The sequence below is a fragment of the Nesoenas mayeri genome (genome assembly GCF_963082525.1).
Source record: "Nesoenas mayeri genome assembly, chromosome: 17".
Classification (NCBI taxonomy): Eukaryota; Metazoa; Chordata; class Aves; order Columbiformes; family Columbidae; genus Nesoenas; species Nesoenas mayeri.
This window is the reverse complement of record NC_137565.1, coordinates 4,448,057-4,463,070: the sequence shown is the minus strand read 5'-3', so window position 1 is coordinate 4,463,070 and position 15,014 is coordinate 4,448,057. Positions and strand designations below refer to the sequence as shown.

Below are 15,014 nucleotides of genomic sequence, written 5' to 3'. Positions count from 1 at the left end.
AAGAGACATGTTCCCTCATTCTACTGAAGTTGTCAGGTGTCCAAAAAACCCAGAACATAAACAGGCAAATATTTCTCCTTTTGGTTTTGTTCCTTCCATGAGCAAACACACCTGAAGGGGTGCACCAGGTGAATCCTACGCAATTCTGCTCTGAAAAAGTGACTGTAAAAACTGAGACTGGGCTTATTACCTCTCACTGCTTCTTAGATTGAGCAGATTTGGCTGGTCAAGGCCTCTGCATTGCTAACCACCAGTTCTGCAAGGACTCCAAGAATCAAACTGGAGACAAATACAGAAAGTCAGATGTCAAATTCAACCTAGCAAACAAGAAGAGACTTCTCTATTCCATATAAATTTTTGTGGGAGTAGCAGGTTGTCATGTGGTAAATTAATCAGATGTACAAGGAAACAGTCCCCGCCTGTGGTCTTCCAGTATCAGCTCAGAAAAAAACTGCTTCGGGAGCCAAGACATCCTCACCTTGGCCAGGTTATCCGGGCACTGACCCTCAGCCCCGAGCATCCTCAGGCAGACGTGGGGCTGCAGTCCTGCCCCAGCTCACTCGCTCCCCTGGGCACGGAGGCTGAACACATCTCTGAGGTCTCAAAAGGGCGCAGTGCAGTGTCATATTTAAATCACCTTCTGAGGGATTTACGTGCTGCCTTTCTTTTCTGAACAAGCTTAAACTTCACAGGATGCCCTGAAGTACCTGTGGCTTCTCACTGCTGTTGTGCCTGGGTCAGGGAGGGCAAAACTGACCCCACAGTTTAAGCAGCTTGCTCTCAATTTCATTTCACAGGTTGAGCACGGCTGGTGTAATTCACATGTAAAACCACAGCAGTCATCCAAATCCTTGCTGCCCGGGCATTGGCTGGCTGTATTTCTGGAAATTCATGGTCATAACATATACCTCTTTTTTGAGTTTCCATTAGGAACCAGTTCTGTCAGGCATGATCACATTCGTAAGAGCTCAGGAGGCAGGAAAATTTGAAAAAGTGTTTACGAGACTCGGCATAAATCACAGCTCTCAGCTTTTTCTCCTTTCAATTAAAAAAATACATTCAGAGCAACCATTCCACACATCTACTCCCCCCATCTCCCTCCAGAAATGATGAGTCCCACTCCAGCTGTAAATTGGTTCCCAGGTGTACCCATATATATTATACATACATAACAGCTACTTATAGGCATAAGGGCTCTTGCACAGTTACTGTGGAAACCAAGGTATCAAATTTCCTGGCTCTTAAGACTCTACTTTCTCAACCTTAATGTACATTTACCTTGAATAAATCACTTCTGCAACCTCCAGCCCAGAAACATCCCTTAGTAGAGTGTGTTTGGGTTCATCTTTAGGAGTCTCCATCTAACCCACTGTTAATGTCCCAGCAACACGGTGCTGCCTCTGACCCTGGATGGTGCAGGGTACAGGGGACATCATCCTTCTGCTGACAAACAACAACTTACTCCTGCACAGCTCCAAGGGACATCGACTGCTCCTGGGGCAACCGCTGCAGGTGCTGCTGGCAGAGAAACCCCCTGCAGGTCCTCTCGCTGCCTGCACAGCACCGGGGCATTGTTTTCTCTCACGGACACTCCTGACAAACTCAGCTAAAGGTTTCACTTGGCTCTGTAGGAAACAGGAGTCATTTACCAGCTACTGAAACACAGCCCGGTCTGGATGGGGGTGCAGCAGCGTGGAACAGCACAAAGCACGATGCAGTGTTTTGTGGAGAATGTCATCGCATCCTGCTAAGGCTCTGGAGGGACAATGTGATACTTCCAAATAAATTTCTTCCAGTTCTAGCTGTGACCACACAAGAACCCAAAGAGGCTTCAATGCAGAGTGCAAATTCAGCCCAGATGTAACCTCAGGGACTTGAGCAGAGCTCACTGGAGGGCTGAGCCTGACTCACCTCATCTATGTGTAAGCGCAGCTCAGACATTCTCCCCGGGTAACTGCCAGGGGATCTGGTGCAGACACACAGCTTTGCCACAGGGATGTCAGTGCTGTCCTGTGTGAGGCATCCGGCACAGCATTAAAACATCCACAACAGCTGAGTGAGGCACTGAGGGGTGCTGGCGACAGCAGTGGCTTTCGGGGTCTCTAAGGCTGCTGTGCACTGTGCACCTTACAGTTTGCTCCCCAAACCATTTGCTAAAATTCACAGCAAGCACCAAGAGAACTGCTCTCACCTCATTCATGTTTCAGGATCTTTATTTTTCTGATTATCTTTGGCATTTTTAAGGCACACCTCCCACCATAGTGACGCGGTGCTTAGCTAAATTACCAGGAAGACAGGAGTCTTTTGATCCCTCAATTAAAAAGTACTTTTGTGCTTACAAATCTGGGAAAATATCATTGTCAGTCACATGGTCTTCCTATTACACATTGGCGACACACACGAACTAATATGTTCATAAGGTGAAACACAAAAGGCATCATCAATATGCAGCAAAGTGACTTGTTATAATCCTGTCACCCTCCCCAGCACACACAGGCAGCGCCTCTTCCTGTAACAAGCCAAGCAAAACCAAGACCTGGCTCAAATGGGATGTCAAAAAGTCAAACTGTACTTACTTAACTTTTGCACCTCTGAAACAGCACAGATCCTGTGAAAAAGCAATTATTACAATTCTTTCTTTGTTATCTCTCAGGAACATAGGAAGGAAAGTCTGTACATTGCTACGCTCACAAAATTTTCCTAAAATAACGAAAGTTGGCTGTCTTCTTTCCTTGCCATCTTCTAGCTTCTTGAAAAAGCCCTCTCTGCCTTGTCTTCCTGGCTGGCAGGTTGTGCTGTTTGTAAAGCATCTCTTTTCTCCTCTTACCTCGTACTGCCCACATCCCGCTCTGTTCCACCTCTCAGCGCTCGTCCCTTGGCTAAGCTTAGCAGGACTTTCTCTGCAGACCATAATCACTGCTCTTAGTCGGAGTTAGGTGTTGCAGACAGATGCACAGCCCTTCCTCTCCCACACCCAAACTCCCTGCCAAGCTCTGGCTTAGGAGCATCATACCAGATCTTGAAATCAAATTCCGGGGTCTTGCATGATAAATCAGAGCAATTGCTGGGGCTTGGCTGTACCTCCTTTACTTACAGCAAGTCTGGGGTGGTTAACTTGCCTGACGATTTGACAGTGCTTCACCTATAGAACAAATGTTACCGTATTAGTAATCACTGATAAAATTCGTGCTTGTTTTGATGGGAAACAGGAGTAGGTCCTTGAAAAGCACCTATCGTCTCAGGAAAAACTTCCCTGCAACTTTGCTGGCATCCTTATGAACGCTGAGATTTTCCCAGCTAGAGCACTCGCCCAAAGAGAACAGGCCTGGGGCTGCTGCGATCCTTGAAGAGCCAAATATGAAGTAAATAACAAGTTCAAACTCTCTGCCCTTTATTGCTTCCTTATGATACTTAATGAGCCCTCTCTATGCTAACATATAATCTCTGCTCTGCTCCCCACACCACACAGTCGCAAGAAATATTTGGGGCTGCCTTCCCTCTGTTTTGCTGGAGGAGTCTCTGAAGGACTGAGAGTTGAATAGTGGTATCACAATAGGCTGAAGCCAGACGTTCAGCTTTCCAGCCCTCAGACAGACTCAATGCCCCTCTCTAACTCGGTTGGAAAGCTGCAGCTCGAATTTCAGCCTACGTTAAGTCACTTCAGCTCTGCTCCTTCAGCAGAGAGGGAAGCCAGGAGAGCCTTTTTCTAAAGCAAAAAACTGAGGGAGGAGAAGGATGGGGGAAGGAAGCAAAAACACATGGAGATCGTTTTTTGTGCATCGGAAGGAGCCATGAAAGGCACAGGCAACTTCTCAAACGTGCCAGAATAGCTTAGTGTAATTTGTAACCAAGAGAAGGGTTGAATAAACAGCTCCAACAACAAACATCAAACTTTTGGGGAGGAGAGGAGAGGAGACAATTCAGGCAACAATGTCTCACATGGAGACCCTGCTATCACCCTTCTGATTTCTGCAGAGGATGAAGGCATTTGTGTCATTTTCTATCACAGAACCATCTACACAAACTTCTGACACCAGTATCTCATTAAGAGAAGACAAAGACTTAACATGGGTTTCAATGTCAGCACGCTGCTGCCCCACATCACAACCCACAAATCCAACATTCCAGCCAGTTCCCCAGCACTGATCTCAGCTACAGAAAGTGCCTGACCCCACATACCACGCTGGTACTTGTCCATCTTCCTAAACACGCTCAGAATTGGCTGCAACCCACTGGCATGAGAGTTGAGGACAGCAGATACAAGCCCAGAACGGCACGGAGATAAGCAATGCCTTCCTCATTTTTTTCAGACAAACTAATAGTATCCCCTCTTAAGCCTGCCAGACCGAGCACAAGGAATCAGAACTCCATTCCTAATTAATACATCATCAGGTCCCACCGGCCAGGGACTTGCCTCCCAAAAGGGGAGCCTGGGCCAGGTCAGATGATGAATGAGACTTCAGGCAGCTGAATTGTTTCAAAGGCTAAACTGGCAACTGCAAGGACAAGCAGGTTTGGAAAGGCATGTAAAACAATAAAATATCCAGTACAGTTACGTTTTTTTTTTCTATTTAGCACTGAGACCTGCACTGTGTTATTGCTGCAGTGCTTTTGCTTTTCCTCTAGTTGAGCACTCTGCAAAGCCTATTCCTCCAGGAGCAGCTCCCCCTCCTGAAATGCAGCCGCTTCTGGGGTGAAAACCTCACAACTGTGAACTACCAGAGGGAAATCCGTTCTACCAGCTTAACCCCAGCAAACTTCCAAGAATAAATTCAATCGATCTAACACACTCGGGACATTTACACAAGACCAGCCCTCTGTATTTTGACCGTTCCTTGACACAGCAGAATAGGACTGACACGTTCACTGCAGCAATACTCACATTTGTTGCAACAGACCTCCCAAACAGACACACCACATAACGTAATTTCTGTGTCTGCTGGCACCATTCCATGGCGTTAAGCTCTCGCCGTCCCTTCAAGCCACAACTGCCCCAGCAGAGGCAGCAAACTCTGCTCTGGTGCTGGAAGACTCAGTGGAGCACCAGCCAACTACCTCCCCCTTTCAACTGAGCAAAGTGACTATTAAAACCCAGCAACTGTCTCCCGTTCAAACCAGATGGCATAAATAGCTGGAGAGCTATCAAACAAAGTATACATTCAATACTCCGGCGTAACATGAAAGCCCCGTTAAGCAAGTGTGTGCACACATACACACCCACGTTCAGGGACCAAAGCAATGGCAGAAAGTGCTCGATTAACTCCTCTAGAGACTTAAGTGTCTGTCGACACTCAGGACATTCACACACCATGAGCAGTGGCCAAACTTCCGTGGCTTGTGCAGTCCTTGAGCTCTCCTGAAGCTATAAATTGCAGCAGGCTGCTATTATAAACAAGGAAAGCTGGAGACAGGCAAGTTGATTAAGACCATCACTTTGTGTCACATCTAACCCATTTCCAGCTGCCTTCAGTAAAAGACAAAGCCACCAGACACCCTGCACTCCAACAACACTAAAGAGCGACTGGGGATACACGTGGAGCTTCATAATTCAGTTCCAGCTCACTTACCTCGTCCATTTTTTCTGATGTTGGAGTCTGGTCACCAGGCACCATTTCTTTAGCCTCCGAGGTCTCAATTTTGGAGGTCCTGCTCAGCTGATCAATGGGAATCATGCTGGCCTCCGACGTCCCCCGTGAATTCTGACTCAGAGAAGCCGTCCCAGGGACGGGCTCGTCATCGTCAGAGTCAGGTAACGGCGTCGGGCTAATGTCCTCCAAGCCGGTGCTGGAAGGACGCGAGGAAGGTGTCTGAGCTCTGTAACCAGGCTGAGAGTTCGAACCGTACATTGGGATGGGAGAGAGCTGGGAAGAAGAAGAGGAAATAGGGCTACCTTCCATTCGGATTTCGTTATCCGAGTCATGCTCGTTAAGAAAGGGTAACTTTGTTCTCTGCTCTTTTAAGAGCATCTCAATCCTTGAGTCTAAACTGTTATGCTGCATTTCTGACTCCATGGTGGGGGTGCCAGGGGTCTCGCTCCTCTCTGGAGTCTGAGAGAAGGACGCTGCGCTCGGTTCAGGAACAGAGTTCGAATCGGGCAAGGGCGGAGGCTCCTCCTGTTTCTCCTTCACCGGGACAAAATCGACGTTCGTGGCAGCGCTGCTTTCCACAACCATCTCAGCGGGAGGTGGCGCAGGTCTTCGGTACTCTGGTTCCCTGGAAGTTTGGGGAAACTGCTGCTCATCGGATTGGGGAAACACAGCTGGTGCTTGGTAGGGAGAGAAGGCAGATTTGTAGCTCGAAGAACTAGAGTGGCTCAGGGGAGGAGTGTGAGAGAACTGAACTGGCTCCTGCTGATGGGATTTGTACGTACTAAACTGATGCTCTGGCCCTCGGTAAACACCTGCCGAGTTATGAACATAGTGATGTCCCGGACGGCGGTTGTAGGCATCTGTAAATTTTGTTTCGTGTCTCCTGGCTTTGTACACGCTGTCTTGCCCAAAATGGTACACGGGTGTTGTCTGACGACTAGAATAGGTGGAATCCTGGGAAAACGGCGTCCCTAAGCGTGGCGTGTGAGGCGTTCCTTGGGACTGCGGGGTAAATTGGCTGTACGAGTTGGGGGTATCTTGCCGACAGCTGGAATAGGCTGTGTCATGGGAAAACGGCGTGCTACTGTTTGGGGTAACAGTCGATCCCGCAGAAGAAAGGTTAATGTCTTTCAGGCGCTTCAGGGAATCCGTCAACTATACAAACAGAAAAGAGAAAAGCACCTAAATACATAATTTTTGAAATATATTTGTGTAATAAATTTGGTTTTCAGAAGAGTTGAGTATCCAGGAGTTTGCATTGACTTCCATGGCAAAAAAATTGGTTACAGCATCCCTGAAAACACAAACTATTATCCATTATGAACAGTTCCCTTTGATTTAAAAAGAAAAAAGCAAGCAAAGAGTAACTTGTCTATAAGAGAAGGAGGAAGAAAGCAGATACATGAGTATTTCTTATAAGCTACACCAGGAGCACCAGGTGAACAGGAGACTTGCACATCACTTTTAGCTAAAAGAATTTAAATTTCTATCAACTATGTTAGGCTCATCTAAACTGCAAATAAAGAACAAAATGAAAATAATTCTGAGATATTAAATGATCAATTTAACTTATTTTGTGAACAAAGCAAAACATACCAATCAGCAAACTGCCAACCTGCAATCAAACCTGTGTATCACACCCACACTTGAATGTGGATTTGTGTTGGAGGGAGCTGACCCACCAACCTCTCTAGCAAAAGTTTGTCCGTAACAAGGGAGAAGGCTATAGGTATAAAAGGCACAAAAAGTTATTGAGGGTGTCTCTAGGAGCAGCCCTGCTCCCACCTGGGCTCTGCAGAGTCAGGATGGGGCCACGCTCATCACCAGCACCACAATCCGTTTTTGTAATGCAAAGCAAGAGCTCATTGAGAATCCTCATGGCAGCAAGAGAGGCAGGATTGAGCTCCAGCTCCCCAAAAGCAACCGGGACAGCTAACTGGTGAGACTACAGGCTGGCTGCTGCTCTCCCAAACACGGGTAGGTAAAGAGACCCTGAAAACAACCTGTTTGTAACATGCCAGCACCATCAAAACCCAGCTGAGCTCTCACCTGCCTGCTACACTCGCACGCATCCCACCCACCCAACAGCGTGGACTTGCTCTTGGTGTGACCCCTAGAGACCACGAGCACATGGACATCGGGGAAGTTTCTCCCTCAACTGCTCTAAAACCCACAGAAAGGGTCAGGAACCAGCCATGTGCTTCCTGCTAAAATCCACATCTCTGCACCTTTGGTGTAGGTGTGATGCAGGTTCTTTTTAAGTGGAGTTTGCATATGGCCTGGAGGCTGGGATGTGGCTGGAGGAACTGTCAGGTCCCTGCTGTTCTGCATGGGGGGGGAAAGCAAATGTCAGTATTTTACTAAACTACAACAACAAACAATCTTGTTAGCAGATTCTAGAGACAAGAACATGATGCAAACAGCTAAAGTTACCCACAAAGCAATAATTTTGGTGGTAATTGAGAAAAAAAAAATCAGGATAATAATATAATATGTGAACACGATATCTAGAGAAACAACCTTAAAGATAATTACAGCAGGGACTACTTTGGGGGATACCATCAATTAAGTGTTTTGTTGTTAACCCTGAAAAAGGAATAAGAACAAATCTGTTCTTTTTTTTTGAGATGTGCTGTAACCAGCAGAAATGAAAAGCCAGTTCATAGCAGATTCCCAGCAAAATCATTCTTTGACACCCTCCTGCCTTTAAACACATCTTGCTGGGATGTAAAGAAGAATCAGCCTTTTTATGGTTTTGTGAAGAGGATGCTGGGGTTTTGCCTTGTTGCTATTGGGGTGGTTGGTGGGAGAAGAATTGCATTTTTTTCAGATCAGTGGGATTTTCCACATTCAAAGTACAGCTCTTACCTGTCCTGAAAACATCTGATCACGGAACTAATGATATTACGGCATTTTAAGAAGTTATAAGAGTGCAGAGAAGAAAAAAATAAAATCTCTGCCCAATCTCTTTCAAGTGTGATGTCTTAAAGCAGGGTCCTAAGCCACAATCGGGAGCCAAATTACTTTTAGACAAGCCAGGGGGGCTGACGACTTCACACAAACAGGATTTGCTTCCCCCTCGTCCCCCATCCCAGTGGGGTTCACAGAGGAGCAGGTAACTGTAAGAAGCCATTTAGAGAATTGTACCTTAAATACCAAAGGACCCCTGGAAGCCCTCAGGAATCCTGTCCACTGCTCTTATTAACGACTGATTCCAGTGACTAATTATGATTCTGAAAAATTGATGCCACTATTCAAGATTTGACACCTCTCCTCTTTTAGCCTCTAAGCAAGTCTGAAAAACATACACGCTAAGGATTACCTACTGCAGACACCAGGCCAAATGTACCGTTGTAAATCATTCCCCATGACTTCAAGGGAATAATCTCATCTCAGGGACAGATCTGATCCAGTCCTCTTAACTGCAGGAATTTCTAATGTTAATAGGGCACATGGTGTCGGTTCTGTAGGTATTTTTCACTCAGAAAGACAAAAAGCACTTACCACCAGCATACAGATTAGGCATATGTACTGCATTCACAGAGAGTTAACATTTGCTATGGCAATTATGAGCAAGTTATATTTAAATGTGAATTAGTAACATGAATTGAAACTATGGCAGGACAAAAAAAAAAAGGAGCTACGTTAAAAGTGTTAAAACACTAATGTTAATGATGCATTTGTTTGGAAATTTCTAGAAAGTTATTCTTAAAAAAAAGCCAAGCAAACATACCTGGAGAGTTTCATTCACAGTTGGCGACACATCCTGTTCGGTGCCCACGGGAAGGGTCTGAGGAGTGTAAAGACCATTAACGAGCAGTTCATAGAATCGCATGCGGGTTTCACCTGCACGGACCACAATGGAAGAGTTGATTAAACAGAAAGAACACAGCTTATGTAAAAATACATATTCTTGTCACCTGCACGGCCCTGCTTCCACTCCCAGCCCACCGCATCCACGCAACAGAGGGACAGGTATCACCTCTGAGGCTTGTAGGGATCATTTTAAAATAATCTGCTGGGCAAATGAAGTCAGACGCTCCCTTCTCCAGCCAAGACAAGGAGGTTTCTGAATCGCTGTTCCTCCTCTCAGCCTGCTTGGCAGCTCTGCTCTTTATCATGCTTTCTGGAGAGCAGTAGTTTCCCTCCTCTCCAAAGTGCCAAGCGAATCGCTTGCAGATTTGAGAAGTGAAACTCTCACCCAAGGGACAAGCCTCTGCCAACACCCAGAGCCACTTCAGCAAGCTCTCCCAACACACCTTGCTAGTAGAAATGGGCTGTTGTTAATGCAAACACAATGCATGGGAATGCCAAGCACAAAACCATTAACACTACTTTTCCAAAAAGACCCCAACTAACCTTTTTTTCCCCCCTCCGCCTAGTTTAAGGTGTGCTCAGTGGCTCCCTTTGAAGAATAAAAGCCCGAGAAGCAAACCATCCCATATATTGCTACTGAGCCTTTGCCTTTTCATTCCTAAATTCTACAAAGACCCAGTTCCTTATATATTGGATTTTTCGTTACTACAAAAACCCAATCCTACTTATTTCACAGTCTGTAAGAAATCTGTCATGAGCTTCAAAGGCCATACAATCAGACCCTCAAACTACCTGAATTTTGCTCTGAAAGATAAAGAATCCACAGAAAAATGGACAGACACGGCACCTGAGCCCAGAAAATGAATTCAGGCAAGAACTCCCCCAAGGAAGTCCCACAGGATCAAACCCCAAACCCTGTGAATCACTCAGTGCAGTCTGAAAGCAAAGACCCCCCTTAGCACAACTCTGCATATGGGAAAAGGCTCATTTATCTTGAATAAATGCTGCAGATGAGGTTATTTGCTTATCAAATCTCATTTCACAAAGTCTTGAGTCACATCCTTGACTATGTAAACTGTTCTAGTTCAACTGAAGTCACGACAAAATAGATCTCTTCAAGACAAGGGCTTGAAGAGATGCTTGAAATATTATACTTGAAATATTAACACACCCCATTCCCCCGTAAGACTACAATGCTGTTGATACAGAAGTGTCAAGCTTACCTTAAAACTTGTCTTTAAATAAATACAAAGTAATTGTTAGAAAGTTTCATAATTCTTCCTGGATCCAGAATATAATGCAGTAAAAGTTACAATTACATTTTCAAAGAGGTTCATGAATGTGAATGATTCCTGGCTATTTCTCTAAGGACAGATAATTGTTAAGTGTGTCCATTCTGTAGATGGATAAACTGAGGCAGAGAAGGTGCTTTAAACTAGCCTGTCTTAGATGAGGAGACAGGATTTCTTAGTTCCAGATTCCCAGGCCTGTGCTCTGGCCAGACAGATAAAATGACACTTTGGTTCCTAATATTTATTTTGCTAGACTATGAAAATCAAGTTAACCAACCTTTCATTCTCTTGAAAAGCTGAATACTAGAAAGAAACACTGAAAACCGTAAATATATATTTTAAGAATGTCCTAACCTGCTAACGCTATTTTAGGAATAACATTTGTATTCCATTCTGACAGATTATAGCACACTGACAGTCTTACTCCTTTACAACAAAAGAGATGCAGCTCTGGAAAAAAAATAGATTGGACGCATACAGCTGGCAAACGAAACAAAAATGCAATTTGAAACTAAGACTTCAACATTTTCTCCCAGGAAACAGAAGCATAAAACCCCCTCATTTCCCTGATGCGCAGCTAACTTTCCTCAACAGCTGTCTGTTCAAGACTCGCAGAGTAGTTTATAAACGGAGGAGAATAAGGACAGTCACACAATCAGTTTGTTCAAAGTGCCTCTCATTAAGACATCCACCACTTACGAGCCTGCTGTAGCTCGTCATTATTAAATATACAAATGGTTAATTTGTTCTTAAGTGTAATTTTTACCTTCAAATTTCAAAGTAAGCAGAGGAAGGAGCCTGTCCCTAACAGTTAATGATATCAGAATTTCAAAGCATACATAGGTAAGGTCAAGTTTAGCTCACAATAGAAAATATTACACTACTACAGTCATTTTTCTTCTAACAGTGTTGAGCAACGTCAAGGAATGTCCTACTATAGCCTCTTACCACGTGTGGAACACCAACTGCTGTATAGGTTGTGCACTAACTGTTGAAACCTTTTAATACAGCACAAAACAGCACTTTTAAGCAAATGGTGTTAACCATGCTCTCTTCCCAAGAAACAATGCAATAAATCAGTCTGAAACTGGAAATGCCATGTTTGCAATGAAGAGGTACAAGCAGCAATTGATCCACACCTCCTCAGTTCTATATATTTTCCAAAATTTGGGGAAATTTTAGCAAAGCCTTTCACTAGTATGCTTGGAGGAAAGAGAAAAGACAAAGAGGTGAAATGCAATGCTTTCACACTTCCAAAAACTTTATTGGGTTCCCCAGGGCTCAGGTCTGGGGCTGAGAGTCGGTTACCCCCAGGACTTGGGGCTCCTGTCGCTTTAAGAGCCAGTCTCACACTTACACACTCGCATACACACCAGCCAGGGCTGCCCGGGCACTCTTTTGCTGCCAACCTCCAGTTTGCTGCTAAATATCGATGAAACGCCAGGCACGCAGAGGACAGCACCCAGCCTCGCTGCCAGAACATGCATGTCTGGGAGCCAGGAATCCCCAAGGTTTGCCCAAAAATCCCAAGTTTGCAAAAGCCAGGTGGGTCCAGCAGCCCTGGAGGTGGCCGAGTGGGGCCAGAGTGGGACATGGAGATGGGGAGCACAGGAGGGCTCGGAGGGCAGAGAGCACGGGACCGGCAGGATGGCAGCATTTTGCAAATTACAGGGCTGTCTCCTAGCAACAGACAACACATTTAGCTCCACGTGACTTGCAAAGGCCCCAGAAACCAGACCCGCTCGCAGGGGCACAGGAGCACTCCCTTCATATTTTTAATCGCTGGGCCCTTGCGTTCTGCAACAGGCTCTCGTCTCAGGAGAGGGACAGGCAGGGGCACTGCAAACTACAAACGCACGAGGCCAAAATGTGCCCCCTCACCTTTTGTATCCAGCTCCACGTGGATGATGTTGCCCATGACGGAGGTGTTGTGAAGGTGCTGGACGGCCTCCCGGGCACCCTTGACTGTGGCAAAGATCACTTTGGCAATGCCCAGGTGCTTCTTGTTCTTGGGGTTGTAGAGAATCTCCACCTCTTCCACTTCGCCGTATTTCTTGCACATGTCGGTCAAAAAGTTTTCACGGATGTTGTCGTTCAGCTTGGCAAACGTGACCTGCTTGGGAGGCACTGGCCCCACGTAAAATTCATCAATCTGTAAACGGGCACAAGGTGGGGGGCAATAAAAATAACTGTCATTGTTAACAGGCATGGGGAAGGGCATAAGGATGGCATGGGAGGGAGAGGGTTAAAGCATCCTGCAAACTTTGGGGAAAGAAAACTGCCTCCAAGGCTCTGGGATGAACCCCGGAGCTGAGCAGCCTCTGCCGCCGCAGCCATTCATTGAAACCGGCTCCCTTCTGGGCTACAAACATGTATTTTGAGCAGTTCTGTCAGCAGAGAGCCCCCCCCGCCACCTCCCACCCGAGAAGCCCCCAAGACACAGCTCCAAAACCTTCAAGCGATCTCGTTAAGAAAGATGCATTGATTTCTCGTTATCTTTATAGAAGAGGATTATCATTTAACAGTTTGCCAAATAATAATGTTAATAGGAATATGACTGTCGTTTAAACGGCCCATTAAACTATTCGGAACTGAAGCTTCACTCCCGGATAAACAGGAATACAGAGCTAAACCCAAAAGTCGAGGCGATACCTTGAATTTGGGGACAGACAGCTCCAACTCCTTAGTTTTGGTCCATATTCGCCCTATTCTGGGATCCCTGACACAATCCACAGGAGCGATTCCCGAGTTCTGGGAGGAGGAGGAGGAGGAGAAAAAGCACAAAACCAGCAATAACAGGGCTTGAAATTTAAGACACAAATAAAAGAAAAAATAAACCCCAAGGAAGCACAGGTTGTCTCAAGGGAAGGGGAAAGCGCACACACACACACATACACACACGTGTCAAATTGCAATACTGCTGGGAAATGCACACAGATTGGAAACACAGAAATAAAGCCGCAGGTTTGGGCTCCTTCTCGGGCTCCTGACAGTTGAATACAGTGTGTCAGGTGGCGGCAACTTTGTGTGTGTGTCCCCCAGACCCCCCTCCCACACACACGCGCTATGGTGACCACGACCCAAAGGGACTCCCAGCCCCCAAAACGCCGGTAAGAGGGAGGCGGGGGGGGGGGGGGCACAACACAATGGGGGAAACCCGCGACCCCCCCACTCACAGGCATGCTGAAATGTTGCCCATCGTAACGGTAGAGTTTGTGCTGTCCTTTTTTCAGAGCCGGGTCAATAATCAACTTGTAACTTCTCCAATGGTGATTTCTTTTCTCGACAGAAGTGCTGGCTTGCGTGCTGTTCTCCATTCCGTTGATCCAACCTGGACGGAGCGGGGGGGGGGGAGAGAGAGAGGAAGGGGGAAGGGGAAAAAAGAAAAAAAAAAAAAGACACAGAAAACCATAAAGTTAAAAAAAATATTCAACAAAGACCTCTTCGGTTTTTGTTGTTTTTTTTTTTTAAACGAGCCGCCTGCTCTACACACCCAGGCAGGGAGGAAATCCACCGCGAAACGAGCCCTAAAATGGGGGAATTGCCAGCCGGGTCCCCCCTCCACCCCAGCCAGACAAGAAGCAGAGAGGGAGGAGGAGAGGAGGAGGAGGAAAAAGGAAAGGAGAGAAAAAAAAGCCCCAATCTCACTTGAACTCTGCTTTTTGACATGATCTTCAGGGTGCTTGGCTTTTTCCCCCGCCTTGATCTCTCGGAAAGACATCGCGCTCGGCGGCCGATCGTCTCCGGGCGGCGAAAGGCGAGCTCCCGTCTCACATGGGGCCGGTTACCGGCGCGGGCTGGCCGCCAGGCTCCTGCCTCCCGTTTTTGCGAGCCACCACATATTGTGTGTGCTCGCTGCTGGCGGCGGCGGCCTCCCACAATACACCGCTGCGAGCGCTGCGAGCGCCGCGAACGCCTAACCGCCCTCCGCCGCCTGCACATTCACGGCGGCCGCGCCGCGCAGCCCCCGGCCCGCGGCCGCCCGCCGCCGCCCCGCCGCCGAGCGCCGCCGCATGGGCCGACACCGGCCTGCCGGGCTGGGTTTTTTTTTTTCCCCTCCCCGCCCCGGGCTTAACGGCGTGCGGGGGGGCGAGTGGAATCTGCCCGCTGCATTTACCTTAACGTAAACTGTTTCTAAACAAGATGGACCTATAGGTGGGACAAGTTGGATTTTTTTTTTTTTAAGGGGAAGAGTTCGGTGAACCCGGGGACCGGGCGGAGCGCGGAGCCCGCTGCCCTGCTGCGTCGCGGGGGGGGCGGTAGTGGCGGCGGCAGGGGGGATGTCGCCGTTCAGCAACACACAACCAAGGAGGGGGGG

General features: G+C 47.0%; 1 protein-coding gene across 1 annotated transcript; it reads right to left on the bottom strand.

Annotated features, from left to right (window-relative positions):
- Window positions 1-2,248: 2,248 nt before the first annotated feature.
- LOC308046945 (histone-lysine N-methyltransferase SETD1B-like) lies at window positions 2,249-14,983 on the bottom strand. The gene is made up of 7 exons (XM_080355069.1): window positions 14,345-14,983; window positions 13,873-14,027; window positions 13,349-13,447; window positions 12,578-12,848; window positions 9,322-9,434; window positions 5,568-6,743; window positions 2,249-3,142 (listed from the first exon to the last, which is right to left on the bottom strand). Exons 1-7 carry the CDS (start codon window positions 14,415-14,417, stop codon window positions 3,053-3,055), a joined length of 1,977 nt encoding a protein of 658 aa, XP_080211195.1. The 5' UTR covers window positions 14,418-14,983; the 3' UTR covers window positions 2,249-3,052.
- Window positions 14,984-15,014: the final 31 nt, after the last annotated feature.

Bases quoted from the DNA above. Each gene is read 5' to 3' on its own strand.
- LOC308046945 (XM_080355069.1), bottom strand. From the start codon at position 14,417: ATGTCTTTCCGAGAGATCAAGGCGGGGGAAAAAGCCAAGCACCCTGAA. The intron at 14,028-14,344 runs GTGAGATTGGGG...CGCTCCGTCCAG, and splicing joins TGTCAAAAAGCAGAGTTCAA to GTTGGATCAACGGAATGGAG. The intron at 6,744-9,321 runs GTATGTTTGCTT...CTGTTTGTATAG, and splicing joins CTGTGAATGAAACTCTCCAG to TTGACGGATTCCCTGAAGCG.